Here is a 22,132-nt window from a genome sequence, read left to right as displayed (position 1 = left end):
AAAATTGAATTGGTTCTTCCTTCGTCCATGCTACACTATTCCACCAAGGAGCTGACAGACAGAAAAACAATTAAACAATCTGAACCGAAAACATAACCTAACAAAATGCAATGGACCAGAATATGTTACTCACATTTTAAAAACTACTCTCATCACTGATTTGTTATAAACTAAGAAAATAAATTATCTATTTTTTAGCAACAAAAGTTATTTTGCTGTCGAGGAAAACGGCATCATTTGTTGTGTTGCACTTCAGGGCAATCCTGGACCACAAGGTTTACCAGGTCCCCAGGGCCGACCTGGGCGAGACGGAAACTCAGGAGAGACCCCTGATCCAGGCCCTCCAGGCTTACCTGGGGAACAGGTAAATCTGCTAAGAATCAAGTAAAATATGTGTTTATTGTCATAGTTGTCTTTAATACCTTGTTATATGTAATTTCCACCAATCAGTGCAATCCTGCTTTAAATATACTTCATGTTGCCCCCATAGGGTCTCCAAGGCTACAGAGGAGAGAAGGGTAGCAAAGGGGAGCTGGGTGAGTGGGTAAGACTGGCCTGGACTTCTAATGTTATAGGGATTGAAATGATTATATCGATGTCTAAATATTGTTGCATTTAGCTTTTCATTTTTTGCAGCTACCTCGCACTATTTTAGTTATAATAATAACAATTTGTTGGGTATTCTTTTGTGAAGTTGTCACTATATCGTCAAATTGAAGCATTATGTTTATAGCTTTGCGTCAAACCCCTTTTTCTCTGTGTCTAGGGTTATCTTGGGGAGGCTGGACCGCAGGGAAACAGAGGACAAAAAGGAGACAAGGTCAGATTCCCACACACACACACACACACACACACACACACACACACACACACACACACACACACACACACACACACAGCCTGGTACATGTGATTCTGATTTTCCTGTCCTTGTTGGTCACAGGGGAATAAAGGAGTCCGAAGCGCTGCTGGTGTCCCTGGCTACATAGTAAGTACGGATCACTGTTTAATGACAGCACCTTTCACGCCTTCGTCATTATCAAGAGCAATTTCAAATGTCAATATCATAAGAATGTTTTAGTGCGCTGAAAACGATTATTTTATGTTTTATTGATGGTTGTTTAAGTGATCACTGAAATGTGTTCATGACGTATTAATCACCTCGTTTATGAAAAGTTCATTAATCTGAGCTGTTGCATGTTTCCAGGGTCTGCCTGGAGCCAGGGGTCCTCCTGGTTTTCTCGGACCATCAGGCGCTCTGGTCAGTAGCAGACAGCTCCATATCCATATCTGTGTAACAAACAATAGTTATATAAATATACATCCTCTTGATCACCATGGTCAAAGTACTGATATACATGTTTGATACACTGCTGGTTATTTTCAGGGAGAGATTGGAGCTCAAGGCTTTGGAGGATCACCAGGTCCACCGGTACGTTTCCTAAAACTATATACTTCTACAATGTCTTCATAAAATCGATTAAATATGATTATTTTCGATTAAATAATGTGATGCCATTGACGTAAAAAGTGCATTTATTAATCTGCTCAGGGCAAAATGGGCCCCAGAGGAGTAAAAGGTCTCTTAGGAGTTAACGGACCTCCGGTAAGTAAACAACTAGTCAATTAATTATCAGATTATTAATCAGATATTTGAGAAACAAGACTTTATGTTATCAGGGTCATCAAGGTGAGCTGGGCGCCAGAGGAGCAGCTGGACCACAGGTGACAAGACACTCACAGAGACTGAATAATGATAAGATCATTTACTTACCTTAATAAATGTCTAACCTGTATATCCTGGATTGATTTATATATATTATATATAAATATGTGTGTTGCTTCAGGGAGAGACTGGTCCTGATGGAGCGGTTTGGCTCCCCGGTGTCCGTGGCCCTCAGGTATAAGAGCTTCATGTCGTCAGCGTCAGAAACAGAATCAGAGAGTTATTGTAGGTTAGTTTGCATTGACAGTAACTGTGGATGTAACATGTTAGTTTGGTCATGTTTAGGCCATAAACATGAGACAAAATGATGATGAAAAGATGTTTCTTTCTTTTCAAGGAGAAGAATATTACCTCCTTTTTTCCTTTTAATAATAATGTGCTTTACTTTCATGTACCTTTTTTGATTTTGACAAAGTAGATGGTAGGAATAGAAGTGGCTCCAATGATTGGATTACGTTTCAGGTGCCGGCTGTTTTTTACTGAGCTTGAAAATCCAATTAGCCTCATGGTGCTGCTGCAAACTGCAATAACATGCAGAACAATCTAAAGCTTCCCTCGTTGTTATCCTTGGGACATTTTTAAATGGAAATATAAAATGTCCCAATGCCTTTCATCCTATTTCACTTCTAGTTGTCTTGTTTTGATTCAATTGTTTTACATTTTAATTGCTTTATTTATTCTTACAGTTTTATTATTCTATGAATTTGGATTTTTATTATTTCTGCTTTTCACCTGCATTTTCATTTTAAGTTATTTTTTGTGTTTCTTGGTACAGAGGATTTATTTATTTATTTATTTATTTATTGTACTCTGTATGTTGTAAATGAGGTCTCAACACATTGAGGTAAAGATGAATGAATATCATGAATGGATGTTCTCCACATACAGTCATACTTCTCAGTCTTATCACATAAAGACAAAAGAATATAAATACTTTTTCTTCTCACAGGGAAACCCAGGACCAGAAGGACCTCCGGGTCCTAAAGGAGAACCTGTGAGTACACTGGAAAAACAACCAGAAACAAATCAGGAGATAAAGACTGTCATTTTAGGTTCACCCTGTCATCTGTGTGTTTCACCAGGGGGATACGGGACATGAAGGGGACATCGGGGAACCTGGACCATCTGGACTGAATGTAAGACAACAAACCCTCTGCAACATTGATTACAAGAGAAGAAACATAAACTCAGATGTGTGTAAGAGTATTGGCTTTTTCTTTCTCATTTCAGGGAGCCAATGGGAATCCAGGAAAGGCCGGACCCTCAGGTGATCCCGTAAGATTACTTAAAGCAATTTCTTTACTTCAAACATTTTGGTTACAAAGCACTGAGCTAAATGTGCAGGTGGTGTGTGTGCGTGTGCGTGTGCGTGTGTGTACTTTTCTCTACCAGGGGACGAAAGCCAAGCGAGGAGACAAGGGTAATCCAGGGTTTAAGGGAGACCTGGTGAGTTTGATCCTTCCTGTCTGTTCAGTTGATTGTTAATCAGTTTCTCCAGAGCAGCAGTTCAACAGGTTGTTGTGTTTGTGTACAGGGACCTCCAGGGCCTCCAGGTAAACAAGGATTAAAGGGCCGACGAGGCCCCTCAGGACTTGAGGGAGATGTAGGACCAGCAGGGCCACCAGGACTTCCTGGATCCAGTGTGAGTGAAATAAACATCATGAGTGAAGACAATGTCCACTAACGATGTCACCGCGTTAATCAAGAGTCGCTACCCCTGCAGTGTATATATAGTAAAATAGCATCAATAATTTTAATATGTTTGTAAGAGAGTATTTCTACACTGTGGTATTCCTACTTTTCTTTTAGTAAATGATCTGAGTGCTTCTGTGGTTATAGGGCTATGATGGCATCTTGGGGGAGCAAGGGAAGCAGGGAAAAGATGGACTGAAGGTGTGTTTGGAGAAAGAATCATGACTTGTGTGGTTTTTGTATTTAAAAAGTAAATGTTTTTGAAGTTTTTGAATGTGTGTGACTGAATACATGCATGTTCTTTGTAGGGAGATCGAGGGCCAAACGATATTCAAGGAGTTTCTGGCCCTCGAGGCGACAAGGTAAGACAAAGATGGACTCTGAGAACTTTAACTCTTTAAATAGAAAAAGTGAAAAATTGATAAAAGACCAATTTTATTTATGTATTTGTGTCGAGTATATCGAGTACTAGCTTCAAAATTATTGTCCCATGATTTTTCAGATATAAATAAATATATAATATAAATATAAATATAAAAAACATATATATGCAACATTTTGTAGAAATGTAGTCCAGTACTGATTTAAGGATGTCACGAGAAGCAAGTCGATGCCAAAATACAAAAGAAAGTGACGTACTCGTTGTTCTACAGTACGTACAATAAGAAATGTGTTTGGGATGTACATTTACAATGTGCTACATTGTGAACAACAAATCCGTGTTGAAATGTGCCGGAGGAGAGCTAGTTCACGTTAGCTGTTAGATGTTAGCTGTTAGCTGTTAGCTGTTAGTTGTTAGCTGTTAGCTGTTAGCTGTTAGTTGTTAGTTGTTAGCTGTTAGCTGTTAGTTGTTAGCTGTTAGTTGTTAGCTGTTAGTTGTTAGCTGTTAGTTGTTAGCTGTTAGTTGTTAGCTGTTAGCTGTTAGCTGTTAGTTGTTAGCTGTGAGCTGTTAGCTGTTAGTTGTTAGCTGTTAGTTGTTAGCTGTTAGCTGTTAGCTGTTAGCTGTTAGCTGTTAGCTGTTAGCAGCAGCTTCCATAGAGTTGCATTAAGGTGCGTTCATGATCTATTCAGTAAAAATGACTATTAGGCAAAATTATAGCGTTATCATGATGTGAAACTTGAAACAGTTGTTTGAAGGAGATGTTTCCACAGCAATATAAAATATATATATCAGAGAAGAAACATGTTTAACTTGCTAACAAAATCCAGAATGTAAACAGTGATAAAGGAGCGTAAGTTGAAGTCCATCGGATCAACTGGATCAAATTAGTTTAGAGAATCGTGGAATTTCACTGGCATTTGTAACGACTACTAGTATTCAAAATACTGATGATATGTCAATTTCATTATTTCAATTTTGAAATATTTCATTGTTCCAGCATAGAGTGGATATTATATCCTAATCATTTTTTTCTGTCAAAGGGTCGAGAAGGTCGAGTAGGATTTTCTGGATTTCCAGGTCCAATTGTGAGTATGAGTGAGTGGATATTAAGTTTATATTCGATGCTGAATCCAAACTACTGATGTTTTCTGTCTGCAGGGAGAGATGGGGAAGTCTGGGGAGCGAGGACGTGAAGGAGAACCTGGTATTAAGGTTCCTATGTGGCTACATTCCTTATTCTGTCAAACATATTATCACTATTAATGTTCCCGACTATATTTGTACAATACTGTAACGGCTTTAATTAAGACTTTATCGTAGATTTGAAGCTGTTAAATATATCTTTACAATTATATCCAAAGATTGTCTGTAAAACTTTTTATTACACTTTGAAATACATCTTGATACATTTTAATAAAATCCCCATCCCACAAGTAACCCAAGTCTATTGCACATTACGAATTACAAATATGACATATAAAGCCATAAGTTTAATGGTAAACAAGGATGATAAAGGATGTGTAAACACACAATAAATTATTATAAATTGGGCAATAAAAGAAAAGAAAGGGTTGGGGGGGGGTCTGATAAACCCATTTATAAGTCTATTTATAAGTCTATTATTTTAGGATATAATAATATGCACATGCAATTTGTATCTCACAAATAATATATAGATGTTAATGAGGCCATGTGTTTTTATATGTGTAAACCTTTTGTGTAGGGAATGCTTGGAGTCTTCGGAGGGACGGGACCTAAAGGCTTAAAGGTGATCAGAATTATATAAATAAAGTAGAATATTCTCACGTAAACATATTAAAATGATGAGCCTCATTAAGAATTTAAATGTCAAAGAGTGTCATGTAACCTTTCACTCCAGTGTTTTGGAATTGGATCTCACATTATCTCTGTCTCATCTCAGGGAGTTCAAGGTCATTTAGGTAACAGAGGACATGATGGACCTCCTGGAGTTCTGGTAAGATCATCCAACAATATGTTAACATTCATATTTCTGACTTTGTCCAATCACCTCATAAACTCCACGATTATGTAAATGTCTCATTGGCCGACATACTGTAGGTGCAACGTCTCTCTACTCAATGTTGTGTTTGCCGGACTGATGAAGAAAGTGTGTAAATGTTTTTGCCAGAGGATTAGTATACATGGAGATATGCAGCACAAACGGTTGATGAGTAAACTAAAATCAGACAGTTGCAATATATATCCTATAAGTTCTATATTTCTCAGAAATGACTCTTCAGTGGGACTATTGGAGAGGTAATCAGGATACGGACAGACATGTGATTAAAATACTATAATCTTTCTATCAGGGATCCATCGGTGCAAATGGGATGAGTGGGGACACTGGACCTCTAGGACCAAAAGTGAGTTTACCTCTATAGTAAACACTGAATAAGTCATTCTGCTTGCTTCACAGTCTCACAAATGCATGACTGACTCCACTAAATATTTTCCACAGGGATTTCCTGGGAAGACAGGAGCTGCCGGCCTCCAAGGACCCATAGGGAACAGTGTGAGTATCCCTTTGTTTCCTGGAGTTAAATGTGTTTGGGGTTTTTCAACTCTTATTTAATGAAACAAAAGAAGATCAAAGATAAAAAGAGATGCAAAGCAACTGCAAAGAGACACAAAATAACTACATACATGTACCAAAACATCCACAAGAAGACCATAAAGTCACAAAATGACAACAAAGAGAAACAAAATGACCACAAAGAGACACAAAAAGACCACAAAGTGACACAAAAAGACCACAATGAGACACAAAAAGACCACAATGAGACACAAAAAGACCACAAAGTGACACAAAAAGACCACAAAGAGAAACAAAATGACCACGAAGAGACACAAAAAGACCACAAAGAGACACAAAAAGACCACAAAGAGACACAAAAAGACCACAATGAGACACAAAAAGACCACAAAGTGACACAAAAAGACCACAAAGAGACACAAAAAGACCACAAAGAGACACAAAAAGACCACAAAGAGACACAGAAAGACCACAAAGAGACATGAAAAGACCACAAAGAGACGAAAGACCACAAAGAGACACAGAAAGACCACAAAGAGACGAAAGACCACATAAAGACATGAAAAGACCACAAAGAGACGAAAGACCACAAAGAGACACAGAAAGACCACAAAGAGACACAAAAAGACCACAATGAGACACAAAAAGACCACAAAGAGACACAAAAAGACCACAAAGAGACGAAAGACCACAAAGAGACACAGAAAGACCACAAAGAGACATAAAAAGACCACAAAGAGACGAAAGACCACAAAGAGACACAGAAAGACCACAAAGAGACGAAAGACCACAAAGAGACACAGAAAGACCACAAAGAGACACAAAAAGACCACAAAGAGACACATAAAGACCACATAAAGACATGAAAAGACCACAAAGAGACGAAAGACCACAAAGAGACACAGAAAGACCACAAAGAGACACAAAAAGACCACAATGAGACACAAAAAGACCACAAAGAGACACAAAAAGACCACAAAGAGACGAAAGACCACAAAGAGACACATAAAGACCACAAAGAGACACATAAAGACCACAAAGAGACGAAAGACCACAAAGAGACACAAAAAGACCACAAAGAGACACAAAAAGACCACAATGAGACACCGAAAGACCACAAAGAGACATGAAAAGACCACAAAGAGACGAAAGACCACAAAGAGACACAGAAAGACCACAAAGAGATACAAAATAACTACACAAAAGGGAAAAACTAACACAAAAAGTCACAAAACGTCTTGAGAGAGACACACAGATATCTACTAACTGTCCCCTCTTGGCCATTCATACCACATTACTGTAAGAGATTATAAGAGTGTGTGGCGCTGATGAAATATGTTGATTCGTGTAAATGAACAGGGAGAAGCTGGCAGCAGAGGAATGAAGGGGACACCAGGACAGCCAGGAGTGAGAGTGAGTTTTTATTTTGTTATTTAAAGTGCAAACTCCTAAAATAACTCCAAATGTAAGAACATGATATTTTGAATGTAGGCTTGATGATGTTGAGATTTAACGTTTCTTCAGGGGGTTAAAGGTAAAGAAGGCAGAGGAAGACTTCCAGGAAGTGAAGGCTTAAAGGTATGCAACATTTTAATCAGAACATACGTCAGTAATGTAATCTGCTTTATTCTGTCACGTTTCACGTAATGTGTTCACTTGGCTGCTCACTCGTAATATACATTTTGAAATGTAATGTGGTGTTCACCTCGTTATATTTGTTCTGAAGGGTAAGAGAGGCGAGGAGGGACCAGGAGGGAAAACAGGCCGCCCAGTGAGTGAATTATTTCCTGTTATTAATGCGCTAGTACAGTTTTTATACAATGAGTACAACCTTACACAATGATATAAATGTTATCAAGTGTTTTTATTACTTTCCTTCTGTTGTCAGGGTGAGATGGGCATGTCTGGACCTCGGGGATACAGAGGATCTGCTGTAAGATTATTTCATTCATTCATCCATCCAGTGCTTTACTTCCTCAATCATGAAGTCAACTTCTGTTTATTATTGAAATCTCCTGCTCTTGTAGATGTGCAAAGTTCCTTTTCTGTCTTTATTTAAGAGATATATCATAACCAGAAGCTGCAGCTTCCAGTCAGTATTTATCTTGAGTAAATGTTTGTATCACACATACTCTGCGTATCATTAACTGTATTTAACTGATCATCTACTCAGAACTCTACAAACTAGTTTACAAGATTCTTTTTCCCGCTTTTCCGTGCTTGCACAGGCGCGTTACTTTTCTTTGCGATGCTAACGTGTTTTAAAAAGTGAGGTTTTAGGGGAAATGCACGTGTTGTTAATTGTCATTTTTGGATTCTTCGTTCACCGTGGAGGCATGTGAGGAAATCTTTTTATTTTTTTAACAATTCCAGGTAACACAGGGAATTTTTTAAGTATTAATGTTTTCTAAAAGTTTTTCTGACTTTTGTCTTGATACACAAATGTTTTTTTTATCTTGAATACATGTTTTTTCCCCTGCAGGGTAACCAGGGTAACATTGGACCTTGGGGAGGTATTGGGCCCCGTGGCCTCCCAGGTGACCAGGGGCCACGAGGTCCAGTCGGCCATCTTGGAGTCGCAGGTTACTCAGTGAGTTTCTGTTTCTGTTGTCGAGTATAAACTTCTCTCACTGCAGAGAAATGAAAACTAGCTGCCAACAAAACAAGTAAAGGAATCAAACAGGAGTCCAGAGGTACAGAAGGCAAACGTGTGTGTGTGTGTGTGTGTGTGTGTGTGTGTGTGTGTGTGTGTGTGTGTGTGTGTGTGTGTGTGTGTGTGTGTGTGTGTGTGTGTGTGTGTGTGTGTGTGTGTGTGTGTGTGTGTGTACTGTCTGCTCCTGTCAGTAAAGAACGCCATGATGAAGGTCAGACCTTGTTTACACAAAGCTCTTACTGATATATTTGTGATATCAGCCTCTTGTGATAATTACTGACAGAAACTTCATCTGATGAGTGAACAGCGAGTTTCTTTCTTTGCAGTTCGGCGTGAGGCAAGCGTTGGTTAGTCAGCAGGTCAGGTCTGGTGTAAGCGTGGCGATCCAGCGTGTCATTCATTACTCCTTCTGTGTCGTCCTGATAGCGTTTGGATTTAGGAAATTTGATTATGCTACATCAACAGAGTTCAGATGAATCAGTGCCGTGCATCTTGTTTGAAAGAGGGGAGCCTGTCGGGAGCCGTCTTCAGATTGTTTTAGAAGATTCTTGCTTACTATGACTGACCCTGTTAATTTAACTATAGTCAAATTACATCTTTTCCGTCCTCGTCATTGTATTTCAATACCTGTCTGAGAGGATACATATGTTTTAAATTGCGTGAACAGAGTTGTCCCTGGTTTCTGCTTTAATACATTTGAAATCCTATTGTGGATTTGATCATGATAAGAACTTTTGCTGCACAAATACTTTAAAAGCTGTATTTTTGAGAAGTTTGCATAATTCCCTGTGCATCAGATGATAGATCAGTTGATTAAACAGTATTTTGGTCACAAAAATGAAACAAATAAACAGCCTTTACATGTAATTATTTGTAAACGCACTTGAATAATTTAATACAAATACAGTTTAAGATGCACAAAACTTATTGCTTCAAGTGCTAAACTCACCAAGATGAGTTAGTTGTGCACGAGCCTCCTGCGCTCCTTTGAGAGTACAGCAGGTTGTCGTGCGTGTGAAGTCTTTGTTGTGCAATTGTTGCTTTACTCTCTTTACCTTTAGGGTAAAGATGGAGCTCAGGGACCAACGGGATCAGCTGGTGTCAAAGGAGCTAAGGTAAAGCTTTTCTTTTAATGAGCTACATGCTTTAGAGAATGCTGATGGAGTCGTCTGTGCAACCATATCAGGTCACTGATTCATCTGTTGTGTCTGTCGTCTTCCTTCAGGGATCCAGAAGAGCTTCAGGGCAGGAGGGAGTTGCTGGTCTCGATGGTGAGGAGGTAGATTGATTAGACTGTGTTTGTCACAGATTTGATTTATATCTTTTCTCCTTTAGCTGAATGCAAAGGCACTAAAATGTCAGATAAGAGGCTCATGCAGTCTGTAGGCTTGACTGAGCCTTGTGTTGAACTTAATCACGTTTACGAGTAACCCTCGGCTTTCTGTGTTTAGGGTCCAGTTGGACTGAAGGGACCTGAGGGCCCGGCTGGACAGAAAGCCATATCTGTGAGTACACATCTTGTAAATGTCTCGTTTTATTTTCTGCTACACATTCCTCATGGTCATTAGAACTTCTCATTCATTTGAAAAAGCAGCTTACATTTACACACACCCTGCATATAGATGGACATTTAGCAAACTTTTTGTTTTACTTAACGTTTCAGGGTGACAAGGGAAACATTGGAACTCCTGGAGAGAAGGGGCCGAAGGGAGATGAAGGCAACAGAGGCAACCGAGGGCCACAGGGAGCAAAGGGGCCACCAGGGAAACAGGTGGACAGGAGTTATTTCTTAAGTATAGTTCACTAGAATATCGTAACTCACTTTCATCCAGTGACACAGGACAATGCCGTCTGCATGTTTGTCTGTTTCTGCCCTGGAAATGCATCCAAATCATCCTCAGAATCAAAGGTCAGGCAGCCACTGAGGTCTGAAGAGATCGTAGAGGAAATCTACATTACGGGAAAAACTGACTAATTGTTTGATTTTGCAAGAAGCACTGATGGAAGAAAAAGTGGGTGAAGTGTGGTGAACACAAGAGAGAAAGGATAGACAAATGTATCTCCCAAATATAAACGTTTAGATGCTCATCTGTGGATAAACAGGACATGTGTCTTCACTATCAACCCTCTTTCGCAGGGATACAGTGGTTCTTCAGGGGACAGAGGAAAAGTAGGAGTTCCAGGGCTCAAGGTCAGTCAGAGTGTTGGATAGTGTCAAAACCTGCAAAGTGAAAGTTAAAGGTTCGGTTTAGAGTCTGAAATGTGTGATGATGATGATGATGATGGGTTTTTTTTCTCGCAGGGTGAGCCAGGAACCAGAGGTTCATCAGGAATGCTTGGACAGTTCGGACCGGGGGGCAACACCGGGGCAGCGGGGGCCAAAGGCCAGAAGGGGCTCCGGGGACAAACTGTTAGTAACACAGCTGGAGGTCCAAAATGCTGTTTGATGACAACTAATAGCGATCGTGTCAGATCTGCATCATAGATATAAAATGTATCTATATTTAGTAGATGCTGTATATGTTTTAGAGCAAAAACGTCAGAAAATGCTGTTTTTAGCCTCTCAAATATGGAGATGTCCTGCTTTTATCTGTTTTATATCATATAAAACTGAATATGTTTTAAAGACATCACTTTGGGCTTTGAGAAAACGGGATGAACATTTTATAAACCAAACGATTAATCCAGAAAATAATCTGCGGATTAATCGATAATGAAGATAATCGTTACTTGCAGCCTTAATACACTGTTTCTTTAAATTTCTCATTTCAGGCCCCCCCCGGCAGTATAGGCCCCCCTGGACAAACTGGACCATCAACACCAGTATGTGTTATTAAACTGAATGTGGTATTAACAGCACAATGTTCCAGAGAAACACTTTCACAGCTTGTGTGGAGTTACTTCCATACGTGACGGTGTAGAAGCCCTTGTGCCTTGTGCTCGCAGGTATCTTCCCCTCAGGACAAACATGAGAAAGTGATTCAAGTAAAACTAAAATGTGAAGCCAGAGCTGCAGATTAAAAGCCTGACGCAACAGAATGAAGGATTTCATGCTGTAATGACCGTGAGATCGAAACTGTGGTTTTATGGGTTTTCAACTGGAACATTTTTGTCCTCAAGAGTCTGACTAAAGATTTTGACGACACAGTTTATTATATAAATATTATAGGATCTGAAGTTGAACTTGAATTAATTAAAAAGCCAAAAATGTCCCTCGTGAGGCACAAGGGTTCAGACTCTGTGTACGCTGCATCAAACTGCTTATCATTGATTGGTTGCCATACAAAACAAATATGTTATATAATAATAATAATATATATATATATATATATATATATATATATATATATAATAATTTTTACTTTTTACTTTTTTTTCAGGGTTTGCCAGGCAATCGAGGTGTTGTGGGAAAAACTGGAATCCCTGGACTAAAGGTTTAATATACCATTATATATAAATATATAAATATATATATATATATATATATATATATATAAATGCTTCAGTGCTGCACGTGTGATCTGATCACTGAACACATTAATCTCTGCCGTGTGTTTGTGCAACACAGGGCAGTCACGGTGAGACGGGCAAGCTCGGTGTTCAAGGCATCAGAGGAGACATGGTGGGGGGTTATTATGTGTTATAATGTGTTATGCATATTTCATGTGGTGTATAAAGTGACGCAATGTCTCTTTCTGTAATCCTCAGGGCATCAGAGGTCGAAAGGGTGCAAAAGAAGAGCCTGGGACAAGAGGCACGATGGTAAAATATCATATTTGAACTCTTTGGGTTTATAATTCTCAGCTTCATAAATCAATCATTGTAGCGAAATGTAATATCAAAGATCTATTTTTTGTAATAAAAAATGTGTATCTTTTAGGGGACAGTGGGAAAGAGGGGGTTCATCGGCACTCCAGGTGCTAAAGGTCTCCCTGGACCTGCTGGTCCTCCAGGTCTTCCAGGTTTTAAAGGAACTCAGGGGCCGAAGGTGAGAGGAGGCACCTCTCATCAGCTCAGATGAAAATCTAAAACGGGAAAATAAATGTCATAATGGAGATTATGTGTTTATAAAGGGGAAAAGAGCCAAACCTGGAAGGAACGGAAACAAAGGAGCTCCTGGAAAAACTGTAAGTCAAATCAGATACGATTGTTTTGATCCAGATACACGAAGATTTCATTTACAGAATATTCATCACTTTTTAATGCAAACATCCTGATCACAGTCTGACTTTGAGCTCATCTAATGAAGTGTGGTTTGTAGGGAGATGAAGGTCCACTGGGGAGACCAGGACCTGCAGGACGACATGGAAAACTCGCAAGTATCCCTTTTGACAAATAAAATACATATATTTTGAATTCCTTTTCTGCTACTTGAAATATCTGCTCATGTCAAGTAGTGCAATAAAAATAACACGCGAAGTGCCTCAAGTTTATTTAACATGGCCGACGCATAATAATCGTACATTTCAATACATGAAATCAGATTCATCTGGCTGGTAAAGTGACGATTCTCTTCTCGTCCTGGGATCTTGTTCTCAGGGCCTCAGCGGTTTGGATGGGTTACTCGGGGTTGAGGGTAATGAAGGAGATCCGGTAAGTAAAGATGTCCCATACTGTAATTTAGTCTGCTGTTCAACCTTCTTACTAAACTCAGTCCCTCCTGCTCGTCCCAAAAGGGAGATATCGGTTTCAGAGGAGCTCCTGCGACACCCGGCCGGCCTGGGAAACGGGTAAGCTCCAAAACAGACACGGAGAATGTGTGTTTTATTCACAGATATCTGTTCTAGTGAATCTTCCATCCATCGTCTACCGCTTGGTGATGGATGGAAGATTCACTAGAACAGATTCTGTTCTGTTCTAGTGAATCTTGTGGCATTTAATACATTTTAAAACATTGTAGGGAAAACCTGGATCTCCTGGGATCAGGGGAAACACTGGAGCTCCAGGGTTCAAGGTACAAAATCATGTATTTTATTTCAATGTAAGATGATACTCATAATAAAGTGTTGAAGGAATGAGTCCTGAAACGCTTCCAGTTCCCTCGTCTCGAAGTCAATGCGTGTTGTGAATGCGCTTTTGGTTAAATGCCTGAAATAAGATCACAAACTAAAGAGATTTTCGGTAAATACGTGAATTTTGAAGCTTTTAGCTTAGCACTAGTGACCTGAAGTCATGTGACTGCGGTGTGAAACCATACAGGGGTGTTAATGTGTGGAGATTGTCCTGTATCGTCAACGTCTGAGCTTATTTTCTGCAAAAAACCCAAATTGTCGAGGGAAGCAGTGCGATGCTAACTTCCATCACCAACTTGTGCATCTCAGGGTAAAGTGGGACCAAAAGAAAAACAAGGACCACCTGGACCAGCGGGGCCAAAGGTAGACACGTTCGTTCAGCAGCGTAATAAGATACTTTTATATCCCACGAATACCTTTTCCAGTAAACATCTGTGTCCTTGCTGCTCTCGCAGGGTATTCCAGGACTGAGAGGAGAGAAGGGAGAGTCTGCAACTACTGGTCCGAAGGTGAAGCCAGACTATGTGTGTGTGTGTGTGTGTGTGTGTGTGTGTGTGTGTGTGTGTGTGTGTGTGTGTGTGCATGTGTGCACCGCTTCACCTCTTACATTTAAAATATCTTTTCTTTTTCATATGACCTGATATTCCTTAAGTGTGTTTATAGCACACGTCAGACACAAAGGCCAATTCATTTAAAAGAACTCAGGGTTACTCCTATATTTCCTGTAGTCTATATCCTATTGCATCTCCTAAACTTATTTCATGAAGTACTTTCTGTAAAGAGAGATTTGTTCTGTCGTCTTTCTGTGCCGTGTAAATTCTGCCTATCGTCTGCTGATGTGGTGAATGGACTGAAGAAGACTTATTATCTGTGTGTGTGTGTGTGTGTGTGTGTCTGTGTGTGTGTGTGCGTGCGTGTGTGTGCATGTGTGTGTGTGTGTGTGTGTGTGCATGTGTGTACCGCTTTAGTAGCAACATTTTGCTCTTTGTCACGGCTCAAAAACTGACATTTGGTCTTATTTTAAAGCAGATTAATTCTACGCTATGATCCACTAAAGAAAGACACAATACGAGATTTGTTTTTGTTCTCTTTGACCGTGAGGGAGCCGGGACAGTTGAGTGAGATTCAACTGTTCGAGCGTGGGACACATCTCCACTTTCTCTTGAGTCTTTAGTTGCATAGCTTCAGGATGTTCTTCCTTTCTTCCCCTACAGGGTCTCCCAGGTGACATGGGAATCCTGGGACCAATCGGGCCACCTGGGTTAAAGGTTGGTGGAAACTATTTGAAATATGAAATAATGCAAAAGAAAGGGCATCATTTAATTCTAACTTTTATTTTAGGGGAATCCTGGTTTGCAGGGGCTGAAAGGTCAAAGAGGTCATAAAGGAAAGCAGGTGAGTTGTGTTTTATATTTATTTTCACTTTTTTCTTTAGCAAAATATTAATAAATTGATTTTTACAGGGCCATACCGGTCCTCGTGGTCCACATGGGCGAAAAGGCTTCCTTGGACTCGCTGTATGTTCCTTTGATATTCTGCTATATTACATTTTTTTGTTTTAGAAACATTTTACTGAAGTTATGTTCTGTCTTTATTTCAGGGCCAGACTGGGAAGAAGGTGAGAGAGTTTTTATGCCTCCGCACCGGCGACATTCATGATGTTGCATCCGCCCATCACATTCTCAGGAAATTTTGTCAAAGGTCAAAGACACAGTGAACCATAACTCAAGAATTAATATGCTAATCATGAGAGCATTTCACACAAACGTCTAATCGGAGGAAGTGGTGGCATTTTATATCCAAAAGGTCAAAGGTCAACTTCACTGGAACATCATCAGTTTCTGCAAAAATGCTTTTCTGGCCACATGAAACTGATTGTATACAATAGATCTTCTGTGCTGCCGGGCTGAAGATGTGTGTGACGCATCCGCATTTTAGAATTTGTAGCTTTGCTGCAGCAACGTCCATATTTAGGTCATCGTCTACTGTCTTGGCTACGACTTTGTGTTTTATCAGAATTTGCTTTATGGTCAAAGCATGTGAACACATACAAGGAATCTAACTCTGTTTTTTGTTTCTATCAATGAACTTAAGCTTAACAAAGTCAACTCAAATCAATTTAGTTTATATATTGCAATATATGTCGTTTTGAAGCCTCAAGTTTGGCATTTTGGCCGTCGCCATCTTGTTTTTTTGCAACCAGAAATGAACAACCGAATGCTGAATAAGGCATTTTTAGGTCACCAAACAGGTTACAGTTACCTTTCATGAAAACACACTGGGAAAGGGTTAAAGTTGTAAGACGAAAACACGGACAACACCGTGGTAGCAACCTGTAAATACCAAGGTAGCCACAGCCTAAAGCGTTCTCTGCTTTACTGTCAATTCTACGCTAAAAGAGACCATCATTTACTAAATAAACATCATGCTGGTTTGAAGAAGTCTTGACACTACGGATTGAGATGATAAACGCTTGTTAAAAATGTTTACTGAGGTAATAAATCAAATGAGAAGCAGGGTCATTTTCTCATAGACTTCTATACAATCTGACTTCTTTATGCAGCCAGAGGAGCGCCCTCTGTTGGCCGTTACAAAGAATGTAAATTTAAGTCACCATTGGCTTCACTTTTCAGAACTGGAGGTTGTCACCGGATGTATCCTTATATCACAAATCAGAGATTGGCCTCAAGGGGCTTCACAATCTGCACATTAAGCCACACATTGCGGGCAGATTGCTGTTGCATCATGGGACAAAGCTCTCTATCAGTCCTCTGTACAAATAGTCTCTAAGCGGGGACAGCATGTTCCTCATGGGAAGTTATTCACTGGAATCATACACGTCCATATAGTGATAACTTCCATGTACACTTAATACCTTTGTATTCAATTCCTTCTACTCTACATGTATTATATGAGTCGACAGACAGCGTCCGGACGCTTTATGATTTTGTTGTCCATCCGTCTGATCTCAGGAACGCCTTCAGGGAATTCTTCTCACATTTGGCACAAATGTCGACTTAAACTCGAGGAACTGATTCGATTTTTGGTGGTCAAACGTCACTGTGATGACATTTTGGGTGGAGGCGTACAACAGTGAGGCGTTTCTTCAGCATCCTGAAATCACATTTTTTAATTCAATAAAAAGGCAAAGAAGCCAAAAACATATTCTTTACCAAAACAAAAGGAAGTATTTTGATGGACAGCTCATAAAGTCAACTGGAAATTAATTTAGAAATGAATTACTTTTAATGAATCCATCATTACGTTGTGAACAGTGAGATTCGTCTTTATATATTAGGTGTGTCGAGACAGAGCCTGACTGTGTTTGGGGCTTTACAGGGAATGAAAGGTGTCCAAGGCAGGAGAGGACCGAAGGGAGCCGGGGGCAAGCAAGGACCTCCAGTAAGACATTTACACAATACAAGTGAAAAAACAGGAGTTTGACCTGATCAAGAAAGTATTCCGATGCATTTGATGGCAGTGATATTGCTCAACTGCTGAGAGGTTTGTCCGCTGCGCTTCACAGGGAAAACCAGGAGCACCAGGCATCACGCGCAGGCGTACACACAGACGGGGGTCCAAGCCTGAGGCAAAACCACGGCAAGGAAATGTGCTAAAGCCCAAAACATCACCCAGTACAAGATCACAACTGACTAATAGGCCAAGATCCAGACAAATCCCTTTCCTCCTGAAGCGAGGGGAAGGACGACAAAAGGTTGGTACAAGCTTTCTTCTCAAATACACTTTATTCATACAATGTCTTTGTTTTGTTCGGTGTTCAATGATGCTTTATATTCAGAGTAGGGGGTGGGCAATATGGCCAAAATATTGTATCACGGTACAGAAATTATTCTGTAAATGGTTTGAAATAACCATAACGTACTTCATCACATTTTATTATCTTCTTCTTTTAGTGATATGACATAAAACAACGCTAAACGGAAATTCTTTAAGGTTCCCGAGAACAAAAAGGTAAAGTGTGGCAGGTTAGGGTTAACGGGTGCAAAGAGACACCAGCCTGACTTCAGCTCAGAATAAAGTAATATAAATCTCACACAGACGTGTACTTTATAATACTCCAACAGATTAAACAGACTTTTTTATACCGTCATATCGCCCAACCCTTCTTCAAGGAGCTGCGTTATGAAGGATAGTTGGCTGATGAGTGTCTGAATGATGGATTCCTGTGTAGCGGCCCAGGTCGGTGTCCAGGAGAGGGTCTGAAGTCGACGAGGCGGAGGAGTCGTACAGCTGGCCTCTGGGAACCAAAGAGGATCCTGCCACCACCTGCTACGAGCTGGGGCTCGTACACCCCCATCTGACTGATGGTGAGGGTCTGAGCCGGCTCATGTTTGAACCTGTTTCTGACGGTGCACTGTACAAACACTCAGGTCGATTATCTTTCAGGTTACTTTTACCTGGACCCCAACCAAGGCTGCGCCTATGATGCTGTGAAGGTCTTCTGCAACTTCACAGCAGGAGGAACAACCTGCATCGTCCCTTTACAGTCACAGGTACTCGTTTTCACCTACTTATTATTATTATTGTGTCATGCAAACAGTAACTAAGTACATCTACTCAAGTACTGCACTTAAGTACAATTCTGAGGTACTCGTACTTTACTTGAGTATTTCCATTTTCTGCGAAATGAGCCAGTTCTGTGGTATTATATTATACTACTTTTACTTAAGTAGAAGCACCAGAACCCAGACTATCAACATGAAACAATATTAAACAAGCATCCTGACATCCTTCCCAAGCTTTAGAAACAAAGGTAGAAAACTTATACGCATGAAGATTAAATAACTTTTCCATTCTGTCATCGTCAGAAAATGTGATTCATGCTTAAATTCTCATAATTCATAAAACCTGTTGTCCTCTTGGAGCCTACACGCGTTTACGTTATCGGGCTGTGTGAGGAACGTGATCTGATCCCATGGTTTTACTTTACAATATAATTATATAACATGTCCTATAACGTTGCCGGTCAGATGGGAAAGAAAAGTATTGGATGAATGTAAATACACACGTGAGACGCTCCCAAGAACTTGAAAGATATTTGATATTATTCTGTTCTTTAGATTAAATTAAATTGGGAACCAGAGAAGAAGAAATCGAAAACATCTGTCCAGTGGTTCAGTCAGCAGCGCGGTGGAAACAAGGTAACACGTGTGTGCGTTGATGGAGGAACATTTAGTAAATCTAACAGCAAGGAGCCTTTTCAAAACTTCCAATGAATCATTTCTGTCTCTGATAGTTTGAGTACGCCGGCGTGGATGTTGTCCAGCTGAGGTTCCTGCGGTTACACAGCCACACATCTTTCCAGCACATGACTGTCCGCTGTGCATCAAACCACTCGAGTACGGCGGGAACAACAAATTCAGCCAATAGGATTATTCACTTCCTGGGAGACTCTGGCAAAGAAATAATTTCACGCTTTACCACCGTGTCCAGGGAAGGCTGTGAGGTAAGAGTGAAATATCCTGTCGTCAAAAACACCTTTTGTTTTAATTTAGCAGCTTTCTCTAACTGTAAATAAAAGATGTAATACAAATAACATGTTAGTGTTACAGTGATGTGCAGAGAAATCTCAAAAATCACAGATTGGCAGGCAGCGCAGCGTAGCGTGGTGTTGTATTTGTATCAAATAAAAGCACTTTCTTTTGGGATGAAAGTAAATACCAGATTGAAAATTAATATAAATCAGTAAAGTAGTACAAGTATAAATCACACAGTATCTTAACATTGTATTTTCTTGCTGCATTGGCCCTAAATGTTCCTAATTAAATCTCCAATGTAAAGATAAATAAGACATTTTACATGGTTATACAGAAGCCCTGAGAGGCAAGTAAGGAATTTATTCTACGTCTGATCTAAAGTGTTCTCTCTCCTGTGTTTATGACGTAAAAACAGGTTTAAAAATATATATTTAAGTTCCTCATTTATTTATTTTTCTTGATGGTTGGGAAAGTAGTTTTTCCAGGTGAAAAAATAAAAGCACGTTTTCTAACATTACTGTTTTTGTTTTGGCTCTAAATATATTTTAATCGGTGTTTTAGAACATGCGGTCGTGGAGCACATCGGCCTCTTGTGGCCGAAATGAGTATTACAACAACAAACACAAATGATCCTGAACAAAAGAGAAATTCACTTCCTGTTTTCACAGATAAATAACTAATTTAGAAAAATAGTCCTGGCAAAACTTTTTTTCACCTATTTCCACAGATTAATGAAAATGTAATTTGTGGCCGAAGTGAGTATTGCAACAACAAATACTTAGTAAAGAAACACACCTGCTGAAACCTTTTTCCCCACCTATTCATTCACAGATGATTTTATTTTTATTTTATTGCATTTTAGCGCCTTGAGATTGCTTTTAGCTTTGAAAGGCACTTTATGAATACAATTTATTATTATTATTATTTAAATTATCTTTATTATGAAATTATTTATTTACTGTTTTTAACACTTTACAAAATAAAAGCATTTAAAGAGCCAAGATAATATAATTAATTATACTAATAGAACAAGACAGGGATAAAATACAAGAATAAAAGTTACAGTGCTGTGTAAGATATGAATAATTATTTGATTTAATTAGTTCTTAAGTTATAAACACAGGAGGGAAACAATTTAGATCAGACTCAGAAAATGGATCACCAGAATCTTTTTCTCTCACTTGCCTCTCTGGGCTTCCGTAGTTTCTAGATGTTTTAAGATACAAAGTCAATCCTTCCCTGCTGCTTTATGTGCGACACATGTTTCTTCATGCCCCCCCCCCCCCCCGTCTGTCTGCTCACACTGCAGGTGGAGCTGGTTGTGATGGTTCGGGGGAGCACGGAGCTACATCGAGGCGATATGGAGTTACTTCCTGTCAGAGATCTGGGTGTGGAGGTGTTGTTTCCTCCTCTTGTCCCTGAAATCACCGTTGTTTTGGGATCCCTCTGCTTCTTGTGACCTATGAGAAGTGTGTGTGCATGTGTGTGTGTGCAGGTGCACAATAAATTACTGTAAATATCTCTTTTATATCGAAAGCAGGGATATATGGTGTCTGGATAATTCACATGAACAATTCTGTTTGGATTCATTTGCTCAGTGCTGTACTGCTTTTTGTGTATATTTATTGAAGCTAACTGAATTGTTAGATTTTATCATATGGAGCTTTATATAAGTTGTTATTAAATGTTCATGTAGTACCTAATTGTATTTGTTTAAACAAAGCACTATCAAAATAAAAGCATCACTTTGAACATGTGGAACAAAACGAGCCATGTGCATGTGTTTTATTTTTACCGAGGCAGCCGGCACTGCACAGATGCTTAACTTAAAATGTCGATTGTAGTGTAGATGTTTGCTCTTTCCTCTGCGATCATTAAACTGTAACAATATGTTTAATGTTAGTACAGAATGTGTGGCCATCTTTTACTTTTTCAATCATTTTGGTTGTTTTAATGCATATTGTAAATAGTGTGAAGACAGTTAGACCCTTAAGGACAAAAATGTCCCCATTAAAACCACTATTTGTGATCCCACGGCCATTTCAGCATAAAATATTTTGTCATATTATATCATTCTTTCATTCTTGAGCTTCAAATTGTAGTTTTTACTATTTCCTGCCACATTGAGACATGTCCTCACGTTTGCCCTGTTGGACACCTTCATTCTATCTTCCTAAGTTGCTGCTAATCATTGACAATATTTAGTATTCAGAAAATAATGACACTTTTGTCGGGGGTTTTCTTTGGAATAATTGTGGAAATGAAAGAACTGTTGGTGCTGAGCAGGATTAACTTTGGTTAAAGGGTTGAAATCAGTGGAGGTGGAAATGAATATGTAATATTTTACTATCAGAGGCACAAGGTCAAAATGTCATGATATAAAACACAAGTCTAGAATTCATAGCGATAATTCAGTCGTATTCCTTGAAGTGTTTTGTTACACACACAGTCGGAAGAGAAAAGCATATAAGATGCAACAAGTACCGTTAAGTTGAGCCTAACTGACTTTCTGGAAAGAAATCTGTGGTTATATGACCTCAGCCGGAAAAGTTGCCTTTATATCAGATGATGAAGTTGATCATGATTTTCATAAATGCGTCCCTGTGTCTTGTTAA

General features: G+C 39.4%; 1 protein-coding gene across 1 annotated transcript; it reads left to right on the top strand.

Moving 5' to 3' along the window:
• Nucleotides 1-1,237: 1,237 nt before the first annotated feature.
• On the top strand, nucleotides 1,238-21,272 carry LOC115006629 (collagen alpha-1(V) chain). Its single transcript, XM_029428941.1, has 52 exons — nucleotides 1,238-1,261; nucleotides 1,388-1,432; nucleotides 1,553-1,606; nucleotides 1,681-1,725; nucleotides 1,848-1,901; nucleotides 2,676-2,720; nucleotides 2,809-2,862; nucleotides 2,957-3,001; nucleotides 3,119-3,172; nucleotides 3,261-3,368; nucleotides 3,566-3,619; nucleotides 3,727-3,780; nucleotides 4,841-4,885; nucleotides 4,959-5,012; nucleotides 5,524-5,568; nucleotides 5,722-5,775; nucleotides 6,131-6,184; nucleotides 6,280-6,333; nucleotides 7,714-7,767; nucleotides 7,879-7,932; nucleotides 8,081-8,125; nucleotides 8,243-8,287; nucleotides 8,837-8,944; nucleotides 10,069-10,122; nucleotides 10,233-10,286; nucleotides 10,459-10,512; nucleotides 10,671-10,778; nucleotides 11,145-11,198; nucleotides 11,310-11,417; nucleotides 11,780-11,830; nucleotides 12,388-12,441; nucleotides 12,576-12,629; nucleotides 12,716-12,769; nucleotides 12,888-12,995; nucleotides 13,081-13,134; nucleotides 13,269-13,322; nucleotides 13,547-13,600; nucleotides 13,684-13,737; nucleotides 13,908-13,961; nucleotides 14,329-14,382; nucleotides 14,475-14,528; nucleotides 15,234-15,287; nucleotides 15,361-15,414; nucleotides 15,483-15,536; nucleotides 15,620-15,637; nucleotides 17,359-17,421; nucleotides 17,546-17,734; nucleotides 18,212-18,347; nucleotides 18,427-18,533; nucleotides 19,101-19,181; nucleotides 19,277-19,486; nucleotides 20,827-21,272. Exons 3-52 carry the CDS (start codon nucleotides 1,559-1,561, stop codon nucleotides 20,974-20,976), a joined length of 3,420 nt encoding a protein of 1,139 aa, XP_029284801.1. The 5' UTR covers nucleotides 1,238-1,261; nucleotides 1,388-1,432; nucleotides 1,553-1,558; the 3' UTR covers nucleotides 20,977-21,272.
• The last annotated feature ends 860 nt before the right edge of the window (nucleotides 21,273-22,132 follow it).

This window comes from Cottoperca gobio, chromosome 4 (assembly GCF_900634415.1).
Source record: "Cottoperca gobio chromosome 4, fCotGob3.1, whole genome shotgun sequence".
In the NCBI taxonomy this organism is placed as follows: Eukaryota; Metazoa; Chordata; class Actinopteri; order Perciformes; family Bovichtidae; genus Cottoperca; species Cottoperca gobio.
This window is presented reverse-complemented; position numbering and strand designations above follow the sequence as displayed.

Excerpts from the sequence above, each read along its gene's own strand:
- LOC115006629 (XM_029428941.1), top strand. The coding sequence starts at position 1,559 with ATGGGCCCCAGAGGAGTAAAAGGTCTCTTAGGAGTTAACGGACCTCCG. Across the intron at positions 5,013-5,523 it reads AAGGAGAACCTGGTATTAAG|GGAATGCTTGGAGTCTTCGG; the intron begins GTTCCTATGTGG and ends CCTTTTGTGTAG. Across the intron at positions 18,348-18,426 it reads ACACCCCCATCTGACTGATG|GTTACTTTTACCTGGACCCC; the intron begins GTGAGGGTCTGA and ends ATTATCTTTCAG.